We start from the raw sequence: 14,875 nt of genomic DNA on the forward strand, positions 1-14,875 counted from the left end.
ACTCACAACCCTTGACCATTCTGAAGGGTAAAGTAGTAATATCGGGTCTTCTTCTCAATCGCCTCATGTCGAACATTATATAAATACTTCCGGGCCTCCTGGCTTTTCTCTTTTTCCCTCTTTTCCATTTATAAAATTAACGGCCAAAAAAAGAACTCCGCAGAGAACAGCCCGTGTGTGAAAATATGCGAAGGTTTTTTGGCATAGGCTCCACCGGAGGCTCGCCGCAGCAAGATTCTCCGTCACCGTCACCGCCGACGTCTCCGTCTCCATCGCCTCCACAGCGGTCCTCTATCAATGTCGCTACGGGACCAGCGAGACCGATACGTTTCGTGTATTGCGATGAGAAAGGAAAGTTCCAGATTGATCCCGAAGCCCTTGTGGTACTTCAGCTTGTCAAAGAACCAGTTGGTGTTGTCTCCGTTTGCGGTCGCGCTCGTCAAGGCAAGAGCTTTATATTAAACCAGGTAAATTAAATTTGAAATTTCAGTAATAGAATATTTTCATCCTCCTTTGTTTATTAGGGTTTTGCTTTCTGGTGTTGTAGTTCTTAATTTTAACTGAGACTTTGTGACCTTGTAATTAATTGTTTGGATAAACTAGTTTAGCAAAGCACATTACTCTGAAATAAGAAACAGAATAGCAAATAAATACGAAGGAACTAAACCAGCAAGAAAAAGTAGGCGAGGGGAATTAGGGCTAGAAGTTTCCTGGATAAATGTGTTGCAGCTGTTGGAAAACTATGTATTTAAGTGGTTTGCAAATGTCATGTTAGTGATTAAAGTAGGGGTGAGTTTTGTAGTTCTGAAACTGCAGATGAAAAAGTTCCTTCTAGGCTGTTATTAAGTGGATTTATCATGTTAGCACTAAATAAAAGATGGTCATTGTAGATGACCAGAAAACAGATGGAAATACTCATTTAAAATATTGACTAGATAAATACAGAACTATGCAATGGAGGGTTTCTGCTGGAGAATAGAAAAGCATCAAGTGAAAAGCCCGTAAAAGCTCATGGGGATTTAAGTTAGAAACTAGAAGCTAAGCGTGCATCTCTTCGAAGTGAAGTACACAACTCACAGAAAATATGAAATTTACTTAACATATGCTCTCTTTGTTCCACTTTATGTGGCACTACTTGAGTAGGTACCCAATTTAATATATTAGTTTGACATTGTTGTGGAAGTCGAAAAAAATATTTACGCAACGATGAAAAATTAATGTGAAAGAGAAAATATCGCATCAAAACTTAAATATGATTTTCTAAATAGATTTGAGCTCTAGAAAATTGTGTAAATTGTAAAATGGTATTACTATAAATTAATACTTTTGATAACCGATAGTTGGCTTGTCGTGTCCCTCTACCCTTCTCCAATTAAATACCAGTCTTTTGTGCCTAATCCATAGATCACGCGCTGCACTATCTTTTTTTGATTTGCACCGGGTGTCCGAGTCTCTTCGAGCCCCGACTAATCCCGAGGGTGCACAGGCCTTCAGCAAGGAGTTTCCCGCAAGTGCACCACGGTTAATTCAGGTTTTACCCAATCCGATGGCCCTCAGAAATTGTTTGCACCCAGTGGGTTTCGAACTTGAGACCTTGAAAGGGAGCAAACCCCAAGGCTCAACTCAATTGCCACCAGGCCAACCCCTGAGGGTTAGATCACACGCTGCACTCTTATGGCTAGACTAAAGCACAAAGGGCATAAAGTAGTATTATTACTAGAAATGTCATTTTAATATCTAGAAATGGAACATCCAATGAATAACAACGATGCTATCATTTAAAGACCTAATTTCAACATCATTTTACACGTAACCAAGTAACAAAAGATCATTTTAAACGTAATTCTAGAAGTTCAGATAAAGAAAAATTCAAGCAAAAATTGATTTCAGTTTTCAATTCTTCAGTCAAGACGGCTAATTCAGAACATTTAATATCATATTTAATTGGTTTAGTAATTATACACATAGGTAGTTTCAATCACAAAGTCATGTTATATTCTTAAGATAATCAACCTTATATGCAAAACGGGAGTGTATTGGTTAGCACTTTACTACTTTAAAAGTTTGTTATACTGTTGGAGAAGACATATTATATTGGCAGATTTCACAAGATATGGATATCTATTCCTCTGTGCATTGCCTGGACTATATGGATCGAAAGAAATTAGAGATGTTTTGTAGATAAAAAGAGATGTTAACTGTTGTTAAATATTGATGTTTCCAGAATTTTTACTATTCGATGAAAGGGAATTTAGTTTTGAATTTGAATGATATGCTGGAATTTTTTGAATAAGTGAATGACATGCTAGCCTTGTTAGATTCTCTGAATATGTAATGTAAAACAAGTCCTGCCTTTTGTATTTGCTGCTGTACTATCTTGATACTGTTTCTTAATAAAACTTTACCTTATAATATTTTTTAAGGAGAATGAAAAAAAAACATATGTGAAAGGAGAAAATAGAATCACTGACAACAAGAAATAGCAGAAGAAAAGAAGCCCAAAAATAGAAGTAGTAGAAGAGGACCCTCACCTAAGAATAAAGACATCTGCAGATCAATTTTTCTCTTCTATTTACTGCGGCAATGAAGAATCAACCTGTCACTATATTTATTCCTTTTCTCTGTCTATTTCATTTTATATGGTGTTTAATTGGGCATGTAGTTTAGGAGAGGAAAAGACTTTTGAAACATAAGCCCTGTTTCTCTCTCTATACATATACGCACACACACACATTCTTTTGTTTCGGGATTAGGATCTTGTTTTGATGTCGTTCCTTTTTCTTTTTCTTTCACTTATACTGGAACCATTGAATTCATTAGATACCAATTTCTATCTCGGAAACGTGTTTTCTCCTCTTTGATTTTCTTAACTATCTTCTATGGAGACTTTTTTTTGTCCAATCAAAAATGATTTTATCATTTTGGAATCCGCAATTCAATATGGATTGATATATACCCCCATCTACATGTCTCTATTCCTGCCATTTTGCCATTCAATTTGGAATACTTAAACGGTCAATTCTTTTGTTTTAGCTTCACTTTCGCTTGAACATATGTATGTGTATTCCTTATCAACAAAAAGAACATATGTATGTATATATATCACAATTATCTAAGAGTCTTATGGTTTTCAACATGCCCATGGTTTTCCTACAAGAGCATGTTGTTGAAGGCTTATGAGAATGTTATAACTAAAGAGTTCCCAAACATGCAATGTCATCCTTTTGGAATAGACCAAAATGAAAATCGTGTCATAAGATGGAATAGGGAGTAAGTGTGAAACGAATCAAGAGAACAAAATTATACTCATCAAAAACGTATTAAGAAAGGAAGAAAGAGTAATAAGAGAAGAGTCATTCAACATAGAAGGAGAGGAAGACAACAGACAGAATGCCATAGTGAACTTTGAGAGGGTCCAAGTACTTTTCTTTTTTCATCATTTAACTTCTAAAAAATATAATATATTTTTGCTTGAGTTGCTTTGCGCTTCACCATATGAGGCGTGTACTCGCTCTTAGCAATAGCCGCATCACTTAACCCATCAGAAGCGATACCTCTTTTTTCGTGTCACTCTGACACTTAAGTGATATGGGATTGCTTTTAGTAGCACAGTTTTTCTGTATTAGTGTTTCAATTTAGGGCTTTATACTAGACCATTCTCATTGTCTAGAAATGGAGATCCGAAAACTTTTGAGAAGCCTCTTTGGCTTCATAATTGTCTAGGATGTGTTGGATTGTTTATGAAACGCTCTTCAAACGGGGAAAGTTTCCTGGCAAACCTGATTCTAGCATTCTGTGTGTTTCTTCATAGAACTCGTTATCGTGTTCCTCAAGCAGTAAACTTGATCTACGTGGAGTAACTCCTGTTTTTGCATCGTGAAGTAAACTTTATCTCCATTGTGCTGAGCGTTTCATTTTTTCCCTTTAATTTTCAAGCACATTTTGGATATACTGCTGTTAAGTCTTACTGAAAGAAATAGTGTAGCTTGTCATCAACCCATGGTCCAAAGCCATACAGTGATAGCTAGTGTTTTGCTTTAAGAGACTAGATTGATCTATCATATGGATAAATTTATCAAGATGTCAAACCAAACTTCCTTTCATTCTTTGGCCATTTCCTCTCTGATGTTAGATATTTGCTGTAAGGGAGAGCTTCCTAATTATCAAGAATCAGATAACTGAGTTTCCTGCATGTGATTTAGCTTCTTGGGAGGAGCAGTGGCTTTCAAGTAGCACCAACTCATCGCCCATGTACCAAAGGCATTTGGTTGTGGAGTGCACCTTTGCGAAGAACAGCGCTTGATGGAACAGAATACAACCTTCTACTTCTGGACACAGAGGGAATAGATGCTTATGATCAAACGGTTAGATTTTACGCTTAAACATTTTTATCATTGTTGTACTGGAAAAAAAGGGACAACATTCTTTCATTCACATTTCCCTTTTTGTTTGGGGTAGTACTCTGCATAATTGTTCCTCGCTTTCTTATACATTTTAGGTTTGATTAAATTTTAATGTATAGTAACTAAAGGGATGGGAATAGATGCTTATGATCAAACGGTTAGATTTTACGCTTAAACATTTTTATCATTGTTGTACTGGAAAAAAGGGACAACATTCTTTCATTCACCACTCTTATTTCCCTTTTTGTTTGGGGTAGTACTCTGCATAATTGTTCCTCGCTTTCTTATACATTTTAGGTTTGATTAAATTTTAATGTATAGTAACTAAAGGGATACATTTGCCCCCCCCCCAAAACCATTTTTTTTTTCTGTCCGTCCTCTCTTTCTCTCTTTATGTCTTCCTCCTTATTCATCTTTTAGTAGTTGTCAACAGGGAACATACAGCACGCAAATATTCTCCTTGGCGGTCCTCCTCTCGAGTATGTTCGTTTATAACCAGGTTTGAACTACGCAGGCATGGATCTCATATCTCTTTCTGATAAGACATTCTTATGAGATTGGTCATTTAATCACAAAAGCCTAAGGGCACGTGTCTCGCAAGAATGTACTTTTACTTTTGGTGACTAATGAGAAAAAGACAATCTCGCGAGACACTCCCTCCTCTTTTGAATCATATACTTCTGATGTTTTCACAATCTGCTTTTTATGCACATATTTGTCTGACTTGTATCCAATTTAGTCCAGTTACCTGATATTCTTATCAATTTAGATGGGTGGTATTGATGAAGCTGCGCTTGACCGCCTCTCTCTGGTCACTGAAATGACTAAGCATATACGTGTTAGAGCCTCTGGAGGAAGGACCAATGCCTCTGAGATTGGACAGTTCTCCCCAATCTTTGTTTGGCTGCTAAGGGTAATTTAGAATTTATTTATCAACATCAGTTTAGGTTCTTTTAAGGTACTCTCTTCCGGATCATAAGTGGCATACAAGTATTTATTTTTTCTTTTGATTAGGATTTTTATTTGGACTTGGTTGAGGATAATCGCAAGATAACACCACGGGACTACCTAGAGCTTGCTTTGCGGCCTGTTGAAGGTGGCCGGAGAGATGTAACCGCTAAAAATGAGGTACTCACATTAAATTGTTCTTCCATTTTGTGCATCCACAAAAGCTCAATTGCTATTAGTAATCCTCTCTATTCGAAGGACTTCAATGGTAGTTCTTCTTTTCTTATTAAACAAAGAGTAGCCTCTCTATCCTAAGGACTTGCGAGCCGTATCTTGTAGAATACTTGCATTTGATATCTTTGTCCCATATTTGTTTAAACTTTCCATGGTAAATAATAATATAAATTTGTGACTGCAGATTAGGGAGTCCATTCGTGCTCTTTTCCCTGACAGAGAATGCTTCACCCTTGTGCGGCCACTGAGCAATGAAAATGAGCTCCAACGGCTTGACCAAATACCTGTCAGTGCTCATAATTCATTCCCTACATTCTCTAAGATTATAATTACTGTTTGATTACTCTTCTCATATTGGGAGTAACCCTTTATAGCTTTCTTACTGTGGTTTCATTTCACATTCAGTTGGAAAAATTGAGGCCAGAGTTTAAAGCAGGTCTTGATGCATTGACAAGATTTGTTTTTGAGAGGACTAGACCGAAGCAATTTGGAGCTACTGTAATGACAGGACCAATATTTGCCCGTATAACTCAGTCCTTCCTCGATGCTCTTAATAAAGGGGCAGTGCCCACAATTACATCTTCGTGGCAGGTCAATTTCGTTACTTGTTAGTGTTGTAGATGTTAGTAGGTTTTGTTTCTTCAATCGGCTTGTTGTCTTTGATGTTCTTATCTGTATCTGCAGGAGCCTGAGTTATTGTTATATTATTATTTGGTCACAGACACCTTGAGAATAAACTCGGAAAAAAAAGATTATTCATGCTCTAGATGTTTTTGTGTGCATCATATTTTAGTGAATCATATTTAATGATAACACCTTACTTCATCAAAAAAAATGTTCTAGTGAATTGTAACCAAGATTGATTGATTTTTGTATAAGAGGCTCGTGAACTATACATATTTTCATTTGTCTCCAACCCATGCGTTTCTCGGTCTTATGGTAAAGGTTGTGTCACAAGGGACTGAATACTGATACATATGGGAGTCATTAATTATATTTGATGGTATTTATATTCCTGTCATGACTTTTATAAAGCAACAAAAACTGTTCTTTATCATGTTGTGATATTCTCTAATAGAGTATCTTTATTTGCTTTGCTTTGAACTAAATCAACTATTGAATATTTTGTTTGACAAAAAAATAACTAATGACGTCTTTAAGCTCACATTGCCTTTCTTCCCTCTCATAAATTACACTTAAAGTTTTTTTTTTTTTTTTTTGGATGAGATAAGTTGCTTCATTGCAAGCATCAAGAAGATGCAAAAGTTACAAGAAGGATCAATGTTAGCTCCATCACAATATAACAAAAACCTGCCCAGGATCTAACAAAAAGAATCAAAAGTAGAAAGGGGCTAACTTAGAGTAAGTGAGCCAATGAAGTCTAGTAGGGGAATAACATTATTTACAGGGCCTAGAATACTCCAACTAAACAGATACACAAGACATTTAGCTTTAAGAGCATGTATTGGAGTTAAAATGCCATCAAAACATCTGCAATTCCTTTCTTGCCAAAGACACCAAAAAATGCATGCTGGGATCATCTTCCAGACTTTCTTGATGGCTCTGTCAACTTTCCATCTGCTCCATCCTTCTACTGCCTCCTTAATACCCTGAGGTTGTGTCCAGCTAAGCCCCGAGATTGCTAGAAACATATTCCACATATTTGCTGCCATTGGACAATGCAAAAAAAAGGTGGTTGACTGACTCAGAGTTTTGCTGGCATAGGTAGCATCTATTCACCAACTGAAAACTCCTTTTACAATGATTATCTTGAGTTAAACAGGCTTCTCTAAGGGCTGTCCAAGTGAAACAAATAACCTTTGTGGGAAGCTTTGTCCTCCAAATGAGCTTCCACGGCCAAGAGTCTTTGATTCCATTCTGTTCACACATATGCCTATAGCCTGCCTTGACTGTATAGGAATCTGCACTACCTCTTCCCCATATGAGCTTGTCTGGAATCTGATCATTCACGGTGAGGTTTTCCAGTCTTTCCAACAACACAAAAAAATTATCCAACTCCCAGTCATGCATGTTTCTTCTAAAGAGAGGGGCCCATGCGTTTTCTGATCTATATTCCCTAACTGTAGAATTGGGATCATTGGCTATCTGAAATAGTAGAGGGAAGCTCTCCTTCAGTGGGCAATTTCCAAACCAAATATCCTTCCAGAATCTAACATGAGAACCATTCCCAACCTTGAAAGAGACATTCTGTGAAAAATCATCCCAAAGGTTACTGAAGTACACTTAAAGTTTCACCATGTCTGTTGTTCTAAAGTTGAATTATTTGTTTATCTTGCTCTACGGACCTTCTTTGTAAAATATGTCCTCACAGATTGTGCTTGGCACTTATCGTTTTTCTGTATCCTTGCTTCCTTTTTTGTTTTAATTCGATTTTACTACTTACAGACAGCTCGTTTAGGTTTTTATTTTTGACTATTGAATAATTAGAAAAATTGAATTTGGAATACATGCTGGGACCAGTAGGATGATCGTAGAATTGCGCATTATCTTCTAAACTATGCGAAATAATTGAGTTGGAAACGACTTGCTGATAGTTTTTAGAAGTAGGGGAGCAATCCTGCAGCCAGGTGGTTGCTCTGCCTAGTCTTGGGCTTATCCCAGACTTCAATGACAAATTAAGTGGCTGCGGTTCATTTTGTGGCTAAAATTGCATTAATCTGCAGTTTGAAGAAATGGATGACTTATTTCTTTTCAGGGTGCTTTTATTAGACATAAATTTAACTGCATGTTGTTTACTTCCTTTTCCACTTCGTTTATCCCATTTGGTTTGCAAGTGAGCCTTTTTCTATTCACTTTTGATGGTAAATTGGAGTGACACAAACATGTCTGATGTATTACTGATGAATAGACGGAGAACCATATCTTGGTCTAGGTTTCTCTACTTTTTGGCATACTACTCGTATACGATGATTTTCCCAACATTAATAAAATTACCACCTATAGAATTAAAACTAGTGAATAGCTATGGAGGATCTTGTGAAGTAATTTTCAGATGAAGCATAAGTACTACTTGTGATCAATTTTTGGATCCTTTGTACCTCACACATGATATTAAATTTTGTTTTGTGATTTCCCTGGGGCAGAGTGTTGAGGAAGCTGAGTGTCAAAGGGCATATGATTTGGCTGCTGAAATGTACATGTCTTCTTTTGATCGTTCTAAGCCTCCGGAGGAAGTAAGTACTTCTGCGTTTGATAGGTAATGCATTTGAATATCTACTGATATTTTTGTAATTGTAGGCAGCACTAAGAGAAGCACATGAAGATGCTGTCCAGAAGTCCATGGCTTCATTTAATAGTACAGCTGTAGGGGCTGGATCCATCAGAACCAAATATGAGAAACGTCTCCAGAATTTCATAAAGAAAGCATTTGAGGTTCTGATTATTTCAGCACCATTCTTTCCCGTAATATTTAGGAGAAGAGGTCCATATGAGACATGTATTGTTGGTGAAAGCTTAATTTCGCCCTTAAAATGATTGGACCTGTAGCCAATTCAGTTGTGTCTAGATCTTTGCTTGCATATTTAACCATGCTCTGAAATATCTCCTAAAAAAATGCTGATTTCCATTTGATTCTAACTCGTAGGACATTAGAAAGGATGCTTTTAGGGAGTCTTCTCTACAGTGTTCAAATGCGATACAGGACATGGAAAATAGATTAAGAAAGGCATGTCATGCTCCTGATGCAAAAGTAGATACTGTGCTAAAAGTAAGTCTTCATTATAGATGTTATTTGGGTAGCTAGACTAGAATTGTTTGTGCAATGAGTTGTTTATATTGTATGTATATCCATGTCTTATCTAGGTTCTTGATGATTCTGTGTCCAAATATGAAGCAATGTGTCAAGGTCCTGAAAAATGGAGAAAACTACTTGTCTTCATACAACAAAGGTTTGTATCCACAGTTCTTACTGAAGCAATTCCGTTTTGGAATGTATATGTGATTTTCGTTTTGAATTTTGCAGTTTAGAAGGGCCACTTCTTGATCTCATTAAAAAACAATTAGACCAAATTGGGTCAGAGAAAACTGCTCTTGCATTGAAGTGTCGTTCCATCGAGGATAAGATGAGTTTCCTTAACAAACAACTGGAAGCTAGTGAGAAGTTTAAATCTGAATATTTGAAGCGCTATGAAGATGCCACCAGTGACAAGAAGAAGCTTGCAGAAGATTATGCAAGCCGTATTGCAAATTTGCAGAGTAAACACAGTGCATTAGAAGAAAGATATACCAGCTTAGCAAAAGCATTAGATTCTACTAGACTCGAGTCTATGGAATGGAAAAGGAAATATGAACAGGTACTCTCAAAGCAGAAGGCTGAGGAGGAACAGTCAAATGCAGAAATAAGTATTCTGAAGGCGAGAACTAGTGCTGCCGAAGCCAGGGTTAATGCTGCCAAAGAGCAAGCTGAATCAGCTCAAGAGGAGGCAGAGGAGTGGAAGCGTAAATATGACATTGCTGTCAAGGAAGCAAAGAATGCTCTTGAGAAGGCAGCAGCCATCCAAGAGCGCACTAACAAGCAAGCACAAATGAGAGAAGATGCTTTAAGGGATGAATTTTCGAGTACTTTGGTTAATAAGGTGAATTTTTACTTAATAGACTGATGCTAGTGTCTTTTGCTTCTCTTCCCTCCACCTTCAAACCTCAGTAAAATGTTAAAATGGTGCCTAACTCCATGCTTTTAAGTTTTCTCTTGTACTTGGCTTGATTGACTGTGCTAACTGGCTTGCTTAGGTATTCTAAGATGATAATTAAGATTTTTACTCTTTTTTTTCCTGGTGTAGTAATCGAGATCTTTCTTGTGAAACTGCAGGAAGAGGAGATTAAGGAGAAGGCATCAAAGCTTGAGCAGGCTGAGCAGCGTTTGACAACATTAAATTTGGAGCTGAAGGTTAGCGTCTGTTATTTTAAACTAATTCACTGTTTATCAGCACCGGAATTGTATCCGGAAAATATCTTTTGAACAGGATGGAGAAAAATGTGTGTGTGTGTGTGAGAGAGAGAGAGAGGGGGGGGGGGGGACTTACTCTATCTGATCCTGTAAATTCTATGCTTGCAGAAGCCATCACTACCTCTATCATCCAATATCTGTTCCTCAGATTTATGGAAACTTGTCTCCCAGCACTGTAGTTATCTCAGGTGTGTGTCCGTGAGAGAGAGAGAGAGAGACTTGCTCTATCTGACCCTGTAAATTCCATGCTTGCAGAAGCCATCACTACCTCCATCATCCAATATCTGTTCCTCAGATTTACGGAAACTTGTCTCCCAGCACTGTAGTTATTGGTAGCCATGTATTGACATTTGAGTATTGGTTAGATATTTTGTCATGTAAGATGCTTGTCATATACCTGAGATAATTCCTTGTAATATGAAAAGAGTAGTCCATTAGATCTGTATATTAATATCTCACTTTATAAGAAGTCCAACTTGCTGCTCTAGCAATATGACTCGTTATGCACCTGTAGTATCATTAGCATAGCACAATATATGCGCAAGTATTTGTTCTAATGGCACCTTACCCTCTCAAAAAAGAAAACAATGTGTTAGTACTAATGGCTATACTAAGTTCTTTACCTTACACAGGTTGCGGGGTCAAAGATACAGAACTATGATCTGGAAGTATCATCCTTAAAGCTTGAAATTAAGGAATTAGGTGAAAGGTTAGAGAACATCAATGCTACTGCACAATCATTTGAAAGAGAAGCTAGGATTCTGGAACAGGAGAAAGTCCATCTGGAGCAAAAGTATCGGTCTGAGTTCAGTAGATTTGAAGATGTCCAGGATAGATGTAAATCAGCTGAAAGAGAGGCAAAAAGAGCAACTGAGCTGGCTGATAAAGCAAGGGTCGAAGCAGCTACTTCCCAGAAAGAGAAGAGTGAAATCCATCGAGTAGCTATGGAAAGATTGGCTCAGATTGAGAGGCACGAGAGAAGTATAGAAAACTTGCAGAGGCAAAAAGATGAATTGGCTAATGAAGTAGAGAAGCTTCATGCATCTGAGTTCGATGCGCAGTCAAAAGTTGCAATACTGGAGGCCAGAGTTGAAGAAAGGGAAAAGGAAATTGAGTCACTTCTGAAATCAAATAATGAACAGAGAGCCAGTACTGTGCAAGTCCTTGAGAGTCTGTTGGAGACTGAGCGTGCTGCACGTGCTGAGGCAACCAATAGGGCAGAAGCACTATCTGTTCAGTTGCAAGCTACACAAGGAAAGCTGGACCTTCTTCAGCAACAGTTAACTGCAGTTCGGCTGAATGAAACAGCATTAGATAGCAAACTTAGAACTGCTTCCCATGGAAAACGTGCCAGGATAGATGAATACGAAGCCGGTGTCGAATCTGTTCATGATATGGGCACAAATGATAGACTAGCCAGGGGAAATAAGAGATCAAAGAGTACGACCAGCCCCCTGAAATTCACTGGTCCAGAAGATGGGGGTTCCGTGTTTAGGGGAGATGATGATACTAGTAGTCAACAAACAAATACTGAGGATTATACTAAATACACGGTGCAGAAACTGAAGCAAGAGCTTACGAAGCATAATTTTGGGGCTGAACTGCTCCAATTGAAGAATCCGAACAAGAAGGACATTCTAGCGTTATACGAAAAATGTGTTCTCCAGAAATCATAGCTTCCAAGCTGCTTTGTAGAAAGGTTTTAAGTAACACGGATTGTGCGACAAAAATTTGACAAGGCGATCTCGGACGTCTTACAAGATTTTAAATGGAGAGCTTTGTTCCACATTATGACAGATGCTTGGTATATCTGCTGCTGCTGCTGACTTAACCGTTGGTGTAACTTAATGTATTCTATCTGGAGTGTTGTCTACTGTTGTATTAGACATGTTTTTTGTTCGTTGGTAGGCTGTTTTAGGAAGATTACTTAGTGAGCTGCTGCGAGTCAGAGTTGAAATTAGTGGATTGAAGAGACTACTAGTATGCGTAATGACCCTCGTTTTAGGAATGACTCTAGGTTTTAAGTTTGTTTTATTCGTCTTCTTTCTATGTTTTCTATGCAGATGGTTAGTGGTTGGTAATTGGTAGGATGACGTTACGTAAATCCTAGTTCCCAGGACAGGCATGTGGTGTAAGAATTCCTGCTCAGTTAGTTGATTTCCTTTTTTCCTTTCTAACTCCGTTTCCTGTAAACTATTGTTGATGCTGTAAACTGAAAAGATCGAATTGTTTAATTTTTCTTGATTTAGTATTTTGTTGTCATATGATAGTTAGAGAGGTTTTAGCAGCTCTGCTAGGGCCTAACAGCTTCTTCAGGTTTTTGCTTTCCGTTTTCACTTTTGCAATTATCAAATACCTATGTTTGGTTTAAGTGATGACAAAATGGTTAAAAGAAAATAGTTATCCATCCATATTATTCATTAAAAAATGGGTTGGATAATGAACTTTTTAAAAATAGGTCAAATATGGACAAGAAGTTAAGAATCATATTATCCATTTAGAAAACGGAAAAGGCCTAAAAATGCCATTCAACTTTCAGAAATGGTCTATCCATGTCATCCGTTAAAAAATTGTTATTTTCATGCCACTGCCGTTACAGAAATGACCCATCTATGCCATTATTTGACTAACTGTTGGAATTTTTTTTTAAAAATATTTATAAAACTTGAATTTTCACGTGTCCTGTCATTATTGGTCCGAATTAACACATGCCTCACTTAATTCTAACCTTGGTTAGGTCCATCTACACAAACCCAACCCGGTTAAAACAAAACCAAATCTCGTTCACTCTCCAGTCGTCTTCCCCAAATTAGCAACCCTAAAACCTCCATTAAATCCAATTTCTCCATTATCATTCTGAAATTGAGCTAGGGTTACAATTTCACCAGAGAGCTTAGAAGATCCGTATTTTGAGTGGATCCATTGGCCCCAAGCATATATTCCATTCACAGACAATGAACTTGAGTACATACAAAAACTTGATCCTATTCGGGACACTGAGATGCTACGAAGTGAGCTCCCTATGATTCGTGAAGCTTCCCTTCGTGTCTTGGCCCTTTCCACCATTTTTCTCAAGGAAGCTGCTGCTTATGGTCTCGCCTTGCTGAAATGGTGAGATGATGAGCAGGGAATTCCGTAGTGGGGAGGAGGAACCAAGTGAGCTTGAAGTTGTTTGCTCGGAGGCAAGAAGGTTGATTGCAGGAGGAACCAAGTGAGCTTGAAGTTGTTTGCTCGGAGGCAAGAAGGTTGATTGCTCAGAGGGAGTATCTTTCTCCCAAGCCTGAAGTGGACGAGGAGTTTCAATTTGACATAGACTGCGAAGATGCTGGATATGATTATAGTCCCAAATTGATTTCTCAGGACTTCATGAACCGAAACCCATTTCATTTTCCAATTGGAGGAAATGGTTGCTTCCCACTCTCTAAACTAGATGAAAGGATTTAATGGAGCTAGGGTTATAATTTCAGAAAGATAATGAAGAAATTGGATTTAATGGAGGTTTTAGAGGTGCTGATTTGGGGAAGACGACTGATGATTGAAGGGGATTTGGTTTTGTTTTAACTGGGTTGGGTTTAGGGAGATGGACCTAACCAAGGTTAGAATTAAGTGGGACATGGGTTAATTCGGACCAATAATGACAGGACACGTGGAAATTCAAGTCTTATAAATATTTTAAAAAAGATTCCAGCCGTTAGTCAAATAATGGCATAGATGAGCCATTTCTGTAACGACAGTGTCATGGAAATAGCAATTTTTAACGGATGGTATGGATAAACCATTTCTGAAAGTTGAGTGGCATTTTTAGGTATTTTCCGTTTAGAAAATGGATAACCAATGGATAACTAATGACTTTAACTTTTACATTTGTAATGCCCAAAATTAGAGGTTTCTCTCAAGTTTGAGAGATTAGGAATTCTCCCAAAAGTGATCATATTCAATACAATGAATAATATGGATATCTATATTATTCGCCGGTTAACACGTTTTTTTATTCGTATTAAAACGTATTAATCCATATCCGTATTAATAAGATTCAAATAACGTATCCCATAATCATCCCATCCCATAATTAATCCCTACAAATTCTCCATTTTGTTAAATCTACATTATCACTATAAACCCATTAGATTATTACTATTTCAATTTTCATCTTGGTCTCTAAAAATTCTCCATCTCCTTTTTTTATTTATATTATCCTTCAACACATTCTCAACAAACAATTTATTATTTATCAATTTCTCCTTCTACAGTAAGAGAAATATTCTTCAAATGGAACTACAAAAAAAGAAGAAGATATATATCATTATTAACATATAACATGTAA

The 14,875-nt window shown here is 37.4% G+C and overlaps 2 protein-coding genes across 3 annotated transcripts in view; both read left to right on the top strand.

The window, feature by feature from the left end:
• LOC107774169 (uncharacterized) lies at window positions 1-12,790 on the top strand. 2 transcript variants are annotated; one of them, XM_016593649.2, is made up of 14 exons: window positions 1-467; window positions 4,203-4,364; window positions 4,837-4,902; window positions 5,173-5,316; window positions 5,418-5,531; window positions 5,770-5,871; window positions 5,991-6,176; window positions 8,690-8,779; window positions 8,844-8,978; window positions 9,190-9,312; window positions 9,408-9,493; window positions 9,568-10,180; window positions 10,414-10,491; window positions 11,184-12,790. In XM_016593649.2, the coding sequence occupies exons 1-14, from the start codon at window positions 186-188 to the stop codon at window positions 12,225-12,227; spliced, it is 3,225 nt and encodes a 1,074-aa protein (XP_016449135.2). In that variant the 5' UTR covers window positions 1-185; the 3' UTR covers window positions 12,228-12,790. The 2 variants fall into 2 exon arrangements, with proteins under 2 accessions (XP_016449135.2, XP_075106369.1); XM_075250268.1 differs by lacking the exons at window positions 1-467; window positions 4,203-4,364 and adding an exon at window positions 4,519-4,560.
• The window catches only part of LOC107774159 (uncharacterized), a 23,097-nt gene continuing 20,541 nt past the window's right edge, over window positions 12,320-14,875 (top strand). The window contains exons 1-3 of the mRNA XM_075247573.1: window positions 12,320-12,355; window positions 12,460-12,531; window positions 12,615-12,617. Coding sequence (XP_075103674.1) covers window positions 12,320-12,355; window positions 12,460-12,531; window positions 12,615-12,617 — 111 coding nt within the window. The remainder of the gene's footprint in view (window positions 12,356-12,459; window positions 12,532-12,614; window positions 12,618-14,875) is intronic.

The sequence above is a fragment of the Nicotiana tabacum genome, chromosome 3, assembly GCF_000715075.1.
Source record: "Nicotiana tabacum cultivar K326 chromosome 3, ASM71507v2, whole genome shotgun sequence".
NCBI classification, from domain to species: domain Eukaryota; kingdom Viridiplantae; phylum Streptophyta; class Magnoliopsida; order Solanales; family Solanaceae; genus Nicotiana; species Nicotiana tabacum.